We start from the raw sequence: 16,228 nt of genomic DNA, 5'->3' as shown, positions 1-16,228 counted from the left end.
CAAGTCTCTTTATCTCACTGTGCCAGGTTACTTTATGTCTTGAACACCTTCTTCCATAAATCAAATACTTTATCTCCCCTGATAGTTTTCCATGATTTTGATGCTGTAAAAAGAAATTCTAAGATATTTGACTCTTTTTTTTTTTTGGTCTTTCCTCCTCACTCTCAGATCTTCATGTGCCTGTTGTGGTTGCTGCTCCAGTTTGTTGTCCTGGCTACGTACTGGGATGTACCACCCATCAGCTCAGAGGGGGGCGCGGTGATGGTGGAGATGAAACGAGAGGAGGATGACGGGGAGAAGGTGCCGCTGATGAGGTCCGACGAGGAGCAGGTGCACACCTACAGAGCTGTCAGCCCCGACCAATCGGAGACCTCTGCCTCGTGTGAGATGCACCCCGAGCGCGGCGCCTCGTCCATCTCGAACCCTTTCAAAAGCTTCAGTGCCAGCAGAGGTGAGTGAGCAGGTTTTGACTGGCTGTCCCGTGCAATGATTGTCAGCTTTCCTCTGCCTTATTTGTGGGGTTCAGGAAGGAAGAGGTGTCACTGCCAATGCACGTGTTTCGTATCAGCTCTGTTGGGTTTTTTCTGTCTGCATGCACACACACACTCATACCTACACACACAGGTCTCTCTGAGAAATCCTGTGTGGCACGTCAGATCAGATTCCCTGTGTATTGATTGGACTTGTGTGTATGTGTCTGGTTTATGTCAGAGTGAGCATGTATATGTATGATGTCAGGTGTCCTATTGGATTTGTGTCATAGTAAGTTTACATGGGATGCAAGCTGTGATTGTGTGCCGTTATTGATTAACTTTTCCTGTACTTTGTTAGTCTGTGTGTGCGTGTGTGTGTGCGTGTGTGTGTGTGTGTGTGTGTGTGTGTGTGAAACCTCCAAATCGATTCTCTGACTCTTTGAAGATGTGGCAAAGGGATGGATGGCAGACTTCCTTTTTCTTATTGACTGACTTGCTATGGTTGACTCGTGGATGAAATGGAGACAGAATTGGAAATGTGGCCAACATTCGTCTTATTGATTCCCCTTTTTGATTCGAAGAAAATCTACAACACCAGAAACTCATGCAAGAGCAAAACTGGAGGATGTCTGCGGCTCGCACACACACACTGTAGGAGTGTCTGTTAGCCGTTACAACGTGTCTGGTATTCGCTCTCGTGAATTATTGATCCTCCTCGACTTCTTGTGCATGAGTGAAGAATCTTTGAAACTCCGGCAACTCTTTCACTTGCTGTGTTCTTTTTTTCATCAAGTCTTTTAGTTCTGGTCGGAGTCGTGCATCACAAACAACACAAGTGAAACCAGTGTGAACTTTTGCCTTTGGAACAAGGATCATGGATATTGTAGCCTTAGCCATGGTGACACTTCATTGACGGCCTGTCACTCAAAGCAGTCACACCCTCAAATATGCATAACTTTAAACCTTAATTAAATGTAAACAGGTGAGTTATATAAAATTAATCCCTCATACAGTTTTCATGAATGCTTAAAATTAGCTGTAGAGACCAAAACCGTTTTTGTACCAGGCTGTAAACACGATGCGCCCATCTCAGAGAAGAGTCACTCCTGTGTTCCCAGGGTTATATGTTCTGTTGATGTCAACTAACATTGTAAGAAATTGGAGATTGTTATCGTTACAGTTCCAGGCAAGACTCAAGTCATGATTTGCCCACAAATTTGAGGGTGTAGGTTTCAAGTAGTATAACATCAGGTGGCTACAAGTTGTTGAAGGTGGATGATTTCAACCATAGACTGTAGAAATAATGGACATAGCTACTGTGACGTCACCCATTGGTTTGTGGGCTATTGTAGTCTCGAGTTTGGCACTTCGGAGCCTGGTCTCACTCTGAAGTCGTTGAAACCCGGCACTTGGGCAGTGAGAAACCAACAAAAAAACATGTCCTTTAATGTCAGCATGATACGCAGCCAGTTGACGTTATAGTTTAATGGCTCCCGGTAGCATCAGGGGCAAATGCGGCGGGACAAGGATGGTAGTTAAGGCGGCGAAAGTCGGAAGAGTGGGGTCGGTGGGGGTGGTGGTGTATGGGTTGTTGAAGGAAAAAAAAGAAGACAATGCATGTAAAAGGCAGAACTTGACACAGCACCCCTGAACGTCAACAACCAACACACCCAGGGTACCTTGCTCGTCGTATGTGGATGTGGAAAGTCCATGACCAAACGTCAATATGTGACGAGATCGGAGTATAGCTTTATTTATTTATTTATTTATTTATTTTTTTTTTTTTTTAGCCAGACGGAGGAAATTCACCCCCTGTGCAGTTGTCATTAACTGGGGTACTAGCCATAGAGACCAAACCGTTTTTTGTACCAGGCTGTAAACGTGTTTATTTCTGCTGTAAAGTTGGATATTTTAACATGGGGGTCTATGGGGATTGATTCAATTTTGGAGCCAGCCTCAGGTGGCCATTCGTGGAACTGCAGTTTTTGGCACTTCCACATTGTCTTCATTTTTCAGCCCCCCCGGATGTTGCCGCTTGTATTATTAATAAGCAGTATATAAACAATTGATAATGGTTAACAGGAAGGAGTTACGTTTGGGAAAAATGCTTGATGGCTTTCTTGCCAAGTGTTACATGGCAAGACTGATAGACTCTCATGTGCGGAAGGGTTAGGGTTAGGCTAGGGTTAGATAAATATGAAGCTACTGCCAGCAGCTGGTTAGCTTAGCTTAGCATAAAGACTGAAAGCAGGGGGAAAAAGCTTGACTACCTCATTCCAGACACTCAAGAATACGTCTTCCAGCACCTCTAAAGCAGGGCATACACTTTATAACCTGAGCTCATTTTAGAAATGTTAATGTTTAATTCCAACTCCAAAGCCAAAGATCATGATTAATGTCCTCACACTCATTTTTGTATCCTGTTGGTGGTCGTGGGCTTGGGGGGCTGGAGCCTATCCCAGCTGACACTGGGCGAGAGACAGGGTACACCCTGGACAGGTCACCAGACTATCACAGGGCTGACACATAGAGACAGACAACCATTCACACTCACATTCACACCTACGGACAATTTAGAGTCCCCAATTAAACTGAGTGTCTTTGGACTGTGGGAGGAAGCTGGAGTACCTGGAGGAAACCCACGCTGACACGGGGAGAACATGCAAACTCCACACAGAAGGGCTCCGCCACCCTGGGTTCAAACCAGCTCACACTGTACGTATAAAATAGAAAATGAAATGGCCAGTCAGCCTCTGTGGACAATTCTGGCTATTGAAAACTGTCAATACAGATTTGTTTGAAAGCTCAATGGAGGGTCAAAATTAGTTTGCTAATGGAGGTAGAGTTCACAGTTGTATAGACACAGACATCCCAAAAAGAGCTAAAAACTAAATTTCTGCAAAAACTAGTCAGTCTAAGTTTTGATTCTTTCCCTCTGTTGCTCTCTGACACACTCATACTCACACTCAAGTTAGACACACTAACAAACATGCTGGGTATACTGGGTATATTGACTGAGAAAAAAAAGGCAGTGACCCTGGGGAATCAACTCGAAGCTCTGCTTCAGCAGTTTGAGAACCTAACAATGGCCAACCAAAATTTCTGACATGTCCGAAATTCAGTCTTCCATTCTGGAGCAGTTCCTCGGGCCATGATTAGTCTTCGCTTCCCCTGTTCACTGCCTGACAAAGCTGAAATTAAGTTTGAGTCTTAAAGGAGTCATGAAACTCAAAAATCGGGTCAGTAACTGGCTCACATCGTACAGTGTATGCCCAACTTCTGAACATCCAACAGCTGTTCAGGAGCAGTTGATCGTGCTGTGAGTGGTCCGCGCTCCTCCCTAAGCACTGCACAGCAACCAACGGCTGACAAATCTGACACTCAGTCTGACTCTAACATGAGAAATGCAAACCCAAAAACTGGGTCAGAACTGGCTCAAATCGTACACGTTACACCCAGTTTAAGATCAGCAATGAAACCTTGGAATCGTCTGAGTGGTAATAAAGGGATACTCAACCAATTTTCAACCAGGCCTGTGTCACTGTGATGTTGGGAGTTTGTGCAGATAAACAGTGTTGAGGCGCCCCTTGTGCCACCAGCTTCTGGAGCTCCCCCATCTGCCAGCCAAAACACTGGTCCCATGCACACACACCACAGTCACACAAACCTGGTTCAATATTGTCCAAGTATCCCTTTAATGAGGTCAACTTGAAGTTTTGCTGAAGCACATTCCATGTGGGGCACAGCAACAAAAGGCCGATCTTCTCTCTGTAACTCTGTGTGAACCTGCAGGGTGAACCATGTCTGTGAGCTGAGCAGTGTCTTCCTGGTTGTCTTGGTAACAACCTCACAGTGACAACAAGACTCAAGGAAGTCTTTAAGCCGGCCAAGAGATAAAACACTCAAGGAAGTCTCTGCGCCTGCCAAGAAATTGTTCTAGCTTAAAACTCCCCGGAAACAATTTGTTACATTTCACTTGTTCACTTCACAGACTAAACAATCACATTACGCTAGGTGATGATGTCGTCGTAGTAATTTTGGCATGAACTTGAAGACTAACAACATGGGAGCTGGAGTAAAAGATATGGGTGTTTACCTGTAGCCAAGGTAAAATGAAAGGCATGTTGCATCATGGACGTTATAGGATCTAGAAAATCCGGATATTTCCGCCTCTGCTATAGTGATTTTTAAAAAATCTGTCTCTTCTAAGTCCCCCAAATTTATGGAAATGCAGAATGTGTCATCTCAAAGCCTCTTTAAACCCATATAATGATGTTTAAACCCACATCAACCTACGTATAGCTACATAGAGCTTGTAAATACACTCACATACATTAAAATACATGACTATAAATACATCCACTACACATACAGTGCACACCGCAGTCATGAACAAAACTGAAATCATATAAATAATAGTGAAACCAGTGAACAGACAGAGCTGAACCTCAGTAGATCACACACTGTAATATCAAGCCATTCCTCCAGCCATCTGGCATGGACTTCCAAATTTAGCAGCAAGCCCAGCTCATTTTTCCTCCTCTCCAAGTCCATAAGGGAGTTTTGGTTCCAGGGAAAGCTGGTATCAGAATTTGGAATTTATCAGAATTTTTTTTCCTTCTCTCGTGTTATCATGTTTTGGACATAAGAGCTCTCACTTATCTCTAGAAAAAGACAATTAATTGGACCGGACTGGAGGATCAACATGACCAACCAGCCAGGATTCATCAGCCTCTTTCAGTCTTAAAGGGATAGTTTGGATTTTTTGAAGTTGGGTTGTATGAAAAACTCCTCCATCAGTCAGTGTATTACCTACAGTAGATGTCAGAGAAGCAGACTGGAGTCTGACATGAAAACTAAGCAAGGGCCAGCAGCAAAACATATTTTAGCCACCTAAAAAAAGACCTACCTAGTAAAGTACATATCAGTTTAAGTGGACACTCTATTTAAACCCCTTTACCTTGCCGTCAAACATCTCTTTCCTTTGGCACAACATTTTCTCAGCTGTAGAACTTTTGTATTCTTATGCGTAAGCGCCCCCAGTGCTGTGCACTGTACTACACTGCAGGTCAGCTGTTTGAGTCAGACCTTCAGCAGTTTATGGAAGAAACAACAAATACAAGGGCGGATGTTGAGCAAGTAGGGGTACTCCCACTGGTACAGCATGGACACTGTGGACAAATTCACACTGGCGCTATTTGGTCCGCTTTGAACGAACCCTGGTCCGCTTCCACAGATAGTTCGGTTCGTTTGGAGTGGTGTGAACGCTCATTCAAACTCTGATGCTGACTAAATGAGAGAACCCTGCTCTGCTTAAAAACTGGGGATCTCGGTTCACTTGCGAGTTAACCCTGGTGAGGTTTGCTTACTGTGGGAAATGCAAACGGACTATCCAGCAAACCAAAGAGAGGAAGTGAGGTAGAGCGCAGTGCATTTTTGTGGTGATCAAGCCAGCTGAAGGGGATGGATTTCCGTTTTTGGCCCTGGCCAATCGATGAGCCAGGTTTTCTTCTTCCTCATGCTTTTCTTCATCCTGGTCAGGGGTCGTTTCGGGCAATACGGCTCCCAAATGTCTAGCTGTTGTAACTGCATGACGTTGTCCTGGCGGTTTGGTCCTCTTAAAAAACTGCAGTGTGAAAGTGAACCGAACCAAATGAAGGTGTGAACTTTTTCGGCGTTCCCCACCCAATTGAACTGAGTCCCCCAGACTATCCTGGTGTGAATGCTCCCTGTGTCATGTGACACCAGGTTGAGGTGGCAGTCACCTGTGCTCCCACCAGCAGCCAGAGGAGAGGGTGGACCAGGTTTAACTTTCGCACCTCTGACTTCAGTGAAGCTCCTATTTGGTAAGATGGGGCCAAACTCTCTGTGTTCGTACTCACTTCCATTGGTACCTGCACCTCTGAGACGATTGCGTGATGTCATGTTGAGGGAAACCTTCATTTCATTGAGCTTCTTGATTCAAAATGATACGGTGGTGTCACAGATCGGTATGTTTTCCATACAGCAAAAAAGTAGAAATGCCAGAGAAATTTCCTTGATTTTTAGATTTTAAATGTACGTATGTCAAACTAACATAATTTAGATGATTTAGATTTTTTTGTTTTTGTACAAAGCAGGAAATGGGCTCGTTAAAGTCTGGGTAAAGCAAAGTCATTGATTTCTTTCGAAACACTTTATACTTGTTAGTAAATACTTGAAAACGTGAAAAGACTGTGAACTGTGTAGTAAAGAATTGTGGAGTTAGACAGTTAATCTGTTTTTTTTTGGCGGGCCTAAAAGCATGCTTGATAACACACTGAAGCCATCCTAAACATAACCCTTTCCTATATAAATACAAAACTACTGTCATTAGAGCACATAGTAGCCTATCAGGATCATTTCCCAATTTTTCTATGTCCCACAAGCTCTCTGAGCTCTTTCAGTCTGATAAATACAGGAATAAACATCTCTATTAAATACAGCAGTCATATTAACACTAGCTAAACAGATGGAGGAGGGAGGTTGGGGTGGAGGATGGAGAAGTGAGTGGAGGAGTAGGAGGAACCTACTGTTGTCCAACCTGAGCTGAACAGTGAGCAGCCTTTTCCACCTTACTGTCCCCGTCAAACTGGTTGCACCCTCTTCTTTGACATCCAGTTAAAAACATCCTTCTTATTGTTCTTTTCCAGCTTTTCCTCCTTTGCTTTCTTTTTCATCTCCTTCTCATGCATTTTGCTTTTAGTTTCTGAAGCTCTGTCTCTCTCTCCATGATCAGACCACTCTTCTCTTCCACTCCTCCTCCATCTTACCTTTTTGTATGGCTTTTTGGTTTCACTTATATCACCGCCTGATGCTTTGGCGTGCTTTTGACAGTGCTTCAGTTGTGTTTTGCGTTTTCATTTGGACAGATTTTTTATAACAGTGTGTGTGGTCCTGAATTTTTCTGAGAACGAAGAATGTGACAGTTAGTAAACGGATGTTTTGATAGTTTTGCTGTCGTCAAACATGGACCCCTACGACTTCAATTAATCAAGAGTTTTCTCAGTTTTTTGGATTCTTCGCTCACTGTGGAGATGTGCAGGAAAAACAAAGTTTTCTTTAAGAATTCAAGGTAACACAGGGTGAATAATTGATAAACAAACGGTAATTTTCGGTTGAAGCATTCCTTTACATTCCATTATTCCTTTCCTTTCACAGTTTTGAATACATCACTCTTAGCCCAAGGACCCAGAGATCTACTGCTGACTGTTACAACACAACCTTAGGATCTCTCTGAATCAGAAGCTCAGTTTTACCTGATGGTTGGGCACAGCAGTGCTCTTCAGCAACTGTCGCTCTGCCTTATTTGGCAGTGGCTGTACATAATCCTCCTGAGAGAAATGTTCACTGCAGACGCTGAGTTGTCTCTGTCTTGCAGGTGGAGTGTTGATGTCTGTATTCAGTGCAGCTGGCCACAGCTGGTTTCATCTCTTTGTTTGAACATCCAGAAAAACACAAGCATGCACAGCTCATTCTCATTTTCATGTCGTCATCTACCGACACTTTGTCACGCCCCTTAGTGTGAGATAATAACATCGAGGGCACCCTTTGGCATCTCTGTAGCCCTTTTTACACAGAAGTCCCTTCCTTATGCTGCCTTTGCATTTTTACATAGAACCAAATGATGACAGCATTGTGGCACACCAGTGTTTGATTTTAGACAGCCTGATCGGCGTGACATGTAGCACAACAGCATTGGCCTCTAGTCTGACATATAACACACATGTTGGCAGCACTTTACAAACAGTAACTATGGCATAACATGGCATTAACATTCATTTACCATCTCTGTTATATGGCAGCCAATCTCGTCCTCTGCTCTGAGGGTAAGAACCTCCCAGACCTCGTTGTTTTCCCAGTTTGTGGTCATTTTTGGCTGCTTTTCGTTTTCTTTGAGTCTGCTGCTAACTGCTAACAGCTACTTTTTAAATATCCTGATGGTGGGTTGCACATATAACACATCATCAAAATGTCACAGCCGTTCTGTTGTGCTGCCTGTCCTGTTTATACAGATATCATTTCAGTGCTGATACTACCTCCAGTACCACCTTAAACAAGAGACAACGCTGTCCACCCATTCTGCGGTTGTACTTTTTATACACAATTGCAAGGTGGCGTAATGGCGTGAAATTCCCACCTTGAAGAGGCAGTGTTAAAGGGGCTTATGAGATGCAACAGGCTTTCAACTAACTCCAATGTCAAAACACTAAGGCGGGCGGGAAAGATGGTGGATGGGTCAAAAGAAGACCTTTAGCTATTCCTTCAGTCTTTCTTTTTCTGGCTTTTTTAGATGGGGCTTTATATTGATTATATTGATTGACTTAGCTCTTTGACAAGAAATGCAAACAGCAGCTTCACTCAGAGGCTCTGGTTTAGGGGCCCGTTGAGCCCTTGGGCCTGGGTCCAGTACATCTGTTCGGTAACACACCCATCATAAGATAATGCAAGTTCTAATATTGAGAAATTGTAGCACCAAAGGAAATGGCCGTCTGATAGCAAATTAAGGCAGTAAAAACTACATATAGCGCACACTTGGTTTGGTTATTGAGTTTTTTAGGAGACTAAAATACATTTCACTGCTGCCCCCACCCACAGCAGTACATTGCTGAGTTTCTGTGGTGGTACTCCTGCCTACTTTAAAAAAATTCGAACCATCCTTTTAAGATTACTTTTAGACTAATAAGTTTGCTTTTCTCTTTAAGCTTCTTTATCTCATCCTGACTTGCCAGCCGAAACTTTCAATTCAATGATACCACTTGAGCTTGTTTTATGATTTTCTCTTTGGTTTCTCTGTTTTTTTCCCAATATCTCTCTCTGTCTTTCACTCTGCAGAGTTCCTGAGAGAGGAGGTGGTTGTTCTCCTCACGGCTCAGTTCATCACTCTCTTCAATCAGACAGCGCTGGAGGTGAGAGCAGCTACCGTTGAGATCCATCAGCCAGGGTTTCCAAGCATTTCACACAGTGTCACACTATTTTACCCCGAGTTTCATCCAAACTGCATCAATCTGAGCCTTACCTGGGAAGACCCGCACTGTTACTTTCAGAAAATAATCAAGTGTCGCTTAACGCTCAGAGTAAAACTGATGTAACAAGTGCACATAATCAGTCTCTATGTCCCCGACGTAAACATGAAGAGGCCTTTTCTCCTCTCATTAAATTTTTGCGACTGAATTGTCACGCAGTGCTGACCTGGATTATACAATCATTTCAATATCAAAACAGAACGAAACGTTTGATCTGGACTGAACGAAGCCTTAGAAGGACTTAAAAGGTGCTGGTTTCAGCTCTAATATAAATCCTCCTCCTCGTACTCTGACTGAATCTCTTTGTCTGACCTTGCCAACATCTTTCTCAAAATCCCCCAGACCATGGTGACTCCTCTGACGCAGCGCCACTTCAGCTTCGGCGAGCTGGGCAACAGCCTGATGTACAGCCTGTGCGGAGTGGAGGTCATCCTGGGCTTCTTCTTTGTGCGCTGGCTGAGCAGGAGGGTGGCGGACCGCGCCGTGCTGGCCGCGGGCCTGGTCATCTGCTGCACCGCTTGTATCTGGTGCCTCATCTTCCTCTGCAACCCCCGAGGTGCTAACCTGTCCGGGAAAACATACAAGCAAGAATGCAAAGGCGCACAAAAATGCCTCGCATTGTGTGCCAAATCCTTCCCGTGCGACTGTTGTTGGTGTGCTGTGCATATTGGGTTACACTCTGGCTGAATTGAATGTGCCCTGTAAATGATATCATTCAGACTGTGGCAGGCCAGCAGGAGATCATACAGGCAAGCTGGATCCTGTATGTTCATGTTGGCCCGCGTCTGTTGCAGCTCGTCACATTTATCGCTCTGATTACAAGTGACAGGTGCTGGAGCTGGGGAGTGCCTGAGTACATATAAAGGGATTACAGTAATCTAATTAGACAAAAATGCTATTTGTTAAAGCGTATCCTACTTTTGTTTGCTATTTGTTACAGTTACAGTTTAAGCAACCAAAGAAAGAAATGCAACCTTAAAGGCAGATACCTGAGGAAAAATGTATGCATATTTTTTTCTCTTGGACCACTAAGAAACATGTTTTATTGGCAAAATTGCTTTTTGATTATAAGATTACAGACTTTCAGCTTATGCAGGAATATCCAACAGTTTGAGTGGGCACACATTCACACAAACATGTGCATGGTGCAAAGCAGCAGAGAACAAATATCTAGTGGCTGCCAGCTTGGCAGTGGTTTAGTTTTCAGATAGAGCTATCTCTGGTGGTGGTGCCAACCCATTTGTGGAAGGGACTTAAAAACCCGAGAGAAGAAGGGACGGATAACTGAAGTATGATCTAACACACACTTTGAATCCTTACTGCCACATATCAGAAGCGAAAAGCGGTGAAATATTACTAATTAATAGCTAAGAGATGTAATAATATAAATATTTTATGTCTGTGAGAGTTGGTGTTAGAGTTTAGTTTTTAAAGGTAATTGTTTAATGATATATTCCATATAATACGGGAGCAAACTACTATAATTCAGTAATAGCAGGGTGTTATGTTTCCATCCCTACCAGGTGGGTATGGATGGGAGCTGTCCGCCTTCATCATCGGAGTGTTTCTACAGCTGCTGGGGCTTCCCTTCGTGGCCGTGTCTCAGGTGTCTCTCTTCTCCAAAGTCACTGCAGAGAAAACACAAGGTTGGCTCATTTTACCGCCACTGTTTGCACGATTCAACATATTAAAACAACAGATTGTGGCGCAGCATATGTGATGCAAAGAAACAGTTATACGTTCTGTAATTTCTAACCATATTTCAGTGTTTGTGCTTGATATAAATAAACTTTTTTTTTTATTTTCTTTGTGATGCCTCACAAAAAGGATTCAGCCAAGGTGTTAGACGCTCAGTCGGGGGCCTGGCCACCATCTTGGGTCCTTTGTGGGCTGGAGGACTGACCAGTAATTTGTACGTGATGCTGGGCATGATGCTAGCTCTCCTTATAATGATCACAGTAAGTGGAGCACAGCTCATTTGACTACAACAGCATCAGAAAACTGGTAACATGATGAATTAAAAGAGGAGTTTGACATTCTGGGCAACATGCTTATCCACTTTCTTGCCAAGAGTGACATGAGAAAACTGATACTACTCCGCAGAAAGACATGAAACAGGGGTAAACAGCTAGCCTGGCTCGGATTACAAACAAACAAAATATAACGTGTTAATTACTGAGCTTTGAAGGTGCTAGTAGGTGGATTTTGTTTTTACTTCCTGACTGAGCCAGGCTAGCTTTTTCCCTGTGTTAACCATCCTTTATGCTAAGCTAACTAGATGTTTAGCTGTTGCCTCTTAAAATCCACCTGCTGGTACTTGAAGTGCACTTATTAAAATGGTATATATTTATTCCATAAAACACCAAAGTGCAAAAATTATAGTTTGTGGTTCTACAGGGAGTTATGTGCTTGACTGTTTCTTGGGGGAGCATATCTATTTTCCCAGAGGCCTTTTTGCCCAGCTCATTATCCTCTTAAGAAATACTTCACCTGCTAAATGACCATTTGTATATTAAAGGGATAGTGCACCCAAAAATGAAAATTCAGCCATTATCTACTCACCCATATGCCGAGGGAGGCTCTGGTGAAGTTTTAGAGTCCTCACATCACTAATGGAGGCATACAGAGTCCGTAGTGACACTTGGATCACTACGGACGAGCAGTATGGAGATATTTTATAGTTTATAGTTTCAATTATGTGTTTTTGGACGTTTGAATCTGGGGCGCTGTAAGCCTCCATTAGGTGGCGTTGTGTTGCTACCCCCTCTCCTCTGGGATCTCCGCAAGTGTTGTGAGGACTCTAAAACTTCACCTGAGCCTCCATCGGCATATGGGTGAGTAGATAATGGTTGAATTTTCATTTTTTGGTGCACTTTGCCTTTAATTTCTCACCCAGTGTTACCTTCAGTTTGTGAAAACAAAACTTTGTTTTTGTCACATGGCTCCACAGTGAACAAAGAATCCAAAAAGGGCTAACATTATTCATGAATTGGAGGATTGGGGATGAGTGTGTCTGTGCACACCTGTACACTTGAACTCTGCTCAAGTGGAGCTCATACACATGCACATGCTCAGACTTGGATTACATGTGTGGGAGTTTGCAGTGGTTAGCATTGTCGCCTCACAGGGTTCCTGGTTCATGTTGGTTTTCTCTGGGTACTCCAGCTTCCTCCCACAGTCCAAAGACATGCAGGTTAACTGGTGACTCTAAATTGTCTGTAGGTGTGAATGTGAGTGTGAATGGTTGTCTGTCTCTATGTGTCAGCCCTGTGATAGTCTGGTGACCTGTCCAGGGTGTACCCCGCTTCTTGCCCAATGTCAGCTGGGATAGGCTCCAGCATCCCTGTGACCCCTAACATGATAAGCACTTTGGTCGCTATATCCCCCTTCATGACAACTGTACAGGGGGTGAATTTTTTTGTTTTTATAACTCACCCGTTCACTTTTTATTAAGGCTTAAAGTTACACATAGTAAAGGGCGGGCTGCTTTGAGTGACAGTAATAGTGACCTCGGCCTCTCAGTCAGATCCATCCCTCGCTCCTGCACAGCGCCAGCCTCTCGCCCAAATGTGGTCACTTCTGGTTCCAAAAAAAAACAGATGGCGATATTCCACAAACCAGTGGGTGACATCATGGTAGCTACATCCATTATTTTTACAGACCATGGTTGAAATCATCCACCTTCAACAGCTTGTACACTACTGACGCTTTACTCCTTAAAACCTATGCCCCCAAATTTGTGGGCAAATCTTGACTTTAGACATTGTTATCTCCTCAGTGGCTGAACAGATTTTTATCATTCAAACTGCATTTGAAACGTCCACGTCATTTTATCAGTTTGTAATTTGAACTGAAAAGATAGGAATCTCCAGACTAGTTTAATATCAAGAGAACATATGACCCGGGAACATAGAAATGACTCATCTCTGACGGGCGCTTCACTTCCTGCTAAGCTAAGACTACCAGCTTCATATTTACACTATCAGTCTTCACATCTAACTCTCTGCAAGACAGCGAATGAGTGTATTGCCCCAAATTTTTTACTACTGCTTTAATTTTCATACTTTCATAGAGCTGGTATTGACATGCTGCTTCTTTTCTACCTACCCTGTATGTGCCTTCTCTATTGAGACTATTCAAAGGTTTTTTCTCACACACCCAAACTGAAAAACAGTGGCTACTCGCCAGTAAAATCCTTAACTCAGCATGTCTTTGACTGTGATAGCCTCTACTTATTGCTCTCTGTTCTCTAAAGGCATATCACGGTGTACATTTTCGCAGGTTATGACAGCACTGTCCTACGAGCGGCTGACTGAGCCCAGGGCAGTGCAGTGCGCCCAGAGCTCTGACAGCGGAGGATAGAGCTGCAGCCTCTCTGAAGAGCCCGAGAGGCTAAAGATGGACAGAGGGAGTGTCCTTCACTTCTGAGAGAATCAATACAAGTTTACTGCAGAGAAGAAACTGTATGAGTGTGGAATAAAAAATGTTCAAAACACACACTGTACCTCAGATCCTGCTGTAGAGGTGATCACACAGGTAAACACACTGTATGTTTCCAAAGCGTTGCACAATCTCTCTGTTATCAGACTTTATTAGAATCCACCTTGTCATGCACATCACTATCAGACTATTAATTATACTTTACACAAGGGGGCACCATTGCTCTCATATTGAATATTCAGAGGTGTAATTGAAGATGAAAGCCATTATTTTTAAACTGAACTATTTATATTCCCAGGTGTTGATGAAAAGATGAGAGAGCAGGGGGTTTTTTTTCTCCATGTGACCCATGTACCAAATTTTTCATTCCTCGTCCCGACTCTTTCTTCCTCTAAGAAAAAAGCAAAAGAAATGCTGGGCTGAAAATGAAAACAGTTGACACAATGGGTGCAGGAGAGGAGTTGTCAACATCTTAGCAGCTCCGTGTCAGTGTAGCTGATAGAAGACGAGGGTCAAAGACAGTGAAGCTTTAGAGATTTCTGGATATTTATTTGCAGTGTTGGAGTACAACTGTGTTTCTGGTGTTAATACAGAGCCTTGGATGTGACTCAAGCAGATAGATGTTATCTGAAAGTATTCCTCTGTATCTAATGTGCAAATGAGAAACTCCTAAATTAAAAACCAAATTTAAAAAGTACTTCTTAATTAGCCATCTCTATCGTTTTACTATGGGGGGGATTTAAAGTTTAATTGCCTGTATTCATTATTCAAAACATGACAAGGTGTGACTTGTGTATAGTCAGCTGTTCTTGCCTATATTCTCCTCTAGGATGTGCTGTATGCTACACATAACGCTGAGAGCAACATCAAGGCATTGTGGATTCCCTTTGTACCAATGAACATGGCTCTGGCCAATCTCTGTGTTTTTGCATAATTGCAGATAAGGCTCAGTAACCTTTTCCAGTTTTCTACACTCAGCATGTGATGTTTGGCTTTCCAGAGGCTTTTTGCCTGAAATGGAAATTTTAATCTTTGGGACTCAAGGACATAATACATATAAGTACTTTCATGCCCTGATCAGCGTATTCAGGTACTTGACATTTTGAGGGAGATAACAGGGTGCAAAAAAAATCAGGTCAAGCCTGAATTTACTCTCTTTGAACAAGCTCGCTTTTTCACCATGATTTCTGCTGTCTTGTGTTCTTAAAGAAACTCCTACACAACAATACAACTGTAAGAGCCGCAGCCATTGTTAAAGCCCCTGAACACTTTTATTCAAATCTGCAGTTATCTGATCCTCCTTAACATTAAATGTGTACAGCTCAGTAAGCATCAGTCAAACTTTGAGTTTTAAAAAAGCAGCATTCAAGGTGTAATAGTTATGATTCATTAGCAGGGATGGGAATCGAGAGGCGTTTCCAGTTAAGAACCGGTTCCAAGTTGTCCAATCCATTTAAACTGTGTGCTTCTGAGCTTATGAATTCCTTTTTTAGATGCTGGCATGTTTTTCTGACAGCTGCATGTTGCAAACAATGACATCAAACTCTGCTGGAAACTGACAACAAAGAGTCATGGCGGAGACAAACAGTCTAAAGCTTCATTTCACCAAGAAAGACAACAACATTGCTGCTCTAATATCTTTGAAATGATCATTTCAAGTAAAGGTGGACAGACGAGCAATATGCTGACACATCTTTCTATAACATGGGCTTGAATTCCAGCAATAGCGTGTATTTGACAACAACATTTCAAGGTGTAATAGCTATTATTCATTAGCAGGGATGGGAATCGAGAGACGTTTGAACTGTCCAACCCACTGACAGTATATGCTTCCGAGCTTATCAATTCCTTATTTAGATGCTGGCATGTTTTTCCGACAGTTGTGCATTGCAAATAATGACATCAAACTCATAGATCTACGGAGTCATGGCGGAGAGGAAGAAACAGTTGAAAGCATGGCTTAATTTCACCAAGAAGGACAACAACAGTGTTGCTGTTTTGTCTGTGAAATAATGATTTCAAGTAATGGTGAAAAGACCAGCAATGTCCTGACATAGCTTTCGACAACATGGGCTTAAAGTCCAGGAGTAGCATGTATTTGACAATCTGACACACAAGTGCCACTGCTCCCCAACAGAGCAGCATGTCTGTCACCGAGCGTAAATATCCAGTGTTATAATAGCATGAGCACCTTATTATATAAAGAAAATCTAAAAGTTAACGGATACTGAGGAGATATTCTCTCATTTCATCCACACTGTCTTCACACTA

The 16,228-nt window shown here is 42.9% G+C and overlaps 1 protein-coding gene across 2 annotated transcripts in view; it reads left to right on the top strand.

Moving 5' to 3' along the window:
• Nucleotides 1-16,228, top strand: part of mfsd8l2 (major facilitator superfamily domain containing 8-like 2) — a 24,272-nt gene extending 8,044 nt beyond the window's left edge. For both annotated transcript variants that reach the window (XM_078173191.1, XM_033651437.2), the window contains 6 exons: nt 169-451; nt 9,327-9,400; nt 9,860-10,073; nt 11,041-11,163; nt 11,345-11,475; nt 13,799-16,228. In XM_078173191.1, coding sequence (XP_078029317.1) covers nt 169-451; nt 9,327-9,400; nt 9,860-10,073; nt 11,041-11,163; nt 11,345-11,475; nt 13,799-13,879 — 906 coding nt within the window. In that variant the 3' untranslated portion in view covers nt 13,880-16,228. The remainder of the gene's footprint in view (nt 1-168; nt 452-9,326; nt 9,401-9,859; nt 10,074-11,040; nt 11,164-11,344; nt 11,476-13,798) is intronic.

The sequence above is a fragment of the Epinephelus lanceolatus genome, chromosome 12 (genome assembly GCF_041903045.1).
Source record: "Epinephelus lanceolatus isolate andai-2023 chromosome 12, ASM4190304v1, whole genome shotgun sequence".
NCBI classification, from domain to species: domain Eukaryota; kingdom Metazoa; phylum Chordata; class Actinopteri; order Perciformes; family Serranidae; genus Epinephelus; species Epinephelus lanceolatus.
This window is presented reverse-complemented; position numbering and strand designations above follow the sequence as displayed.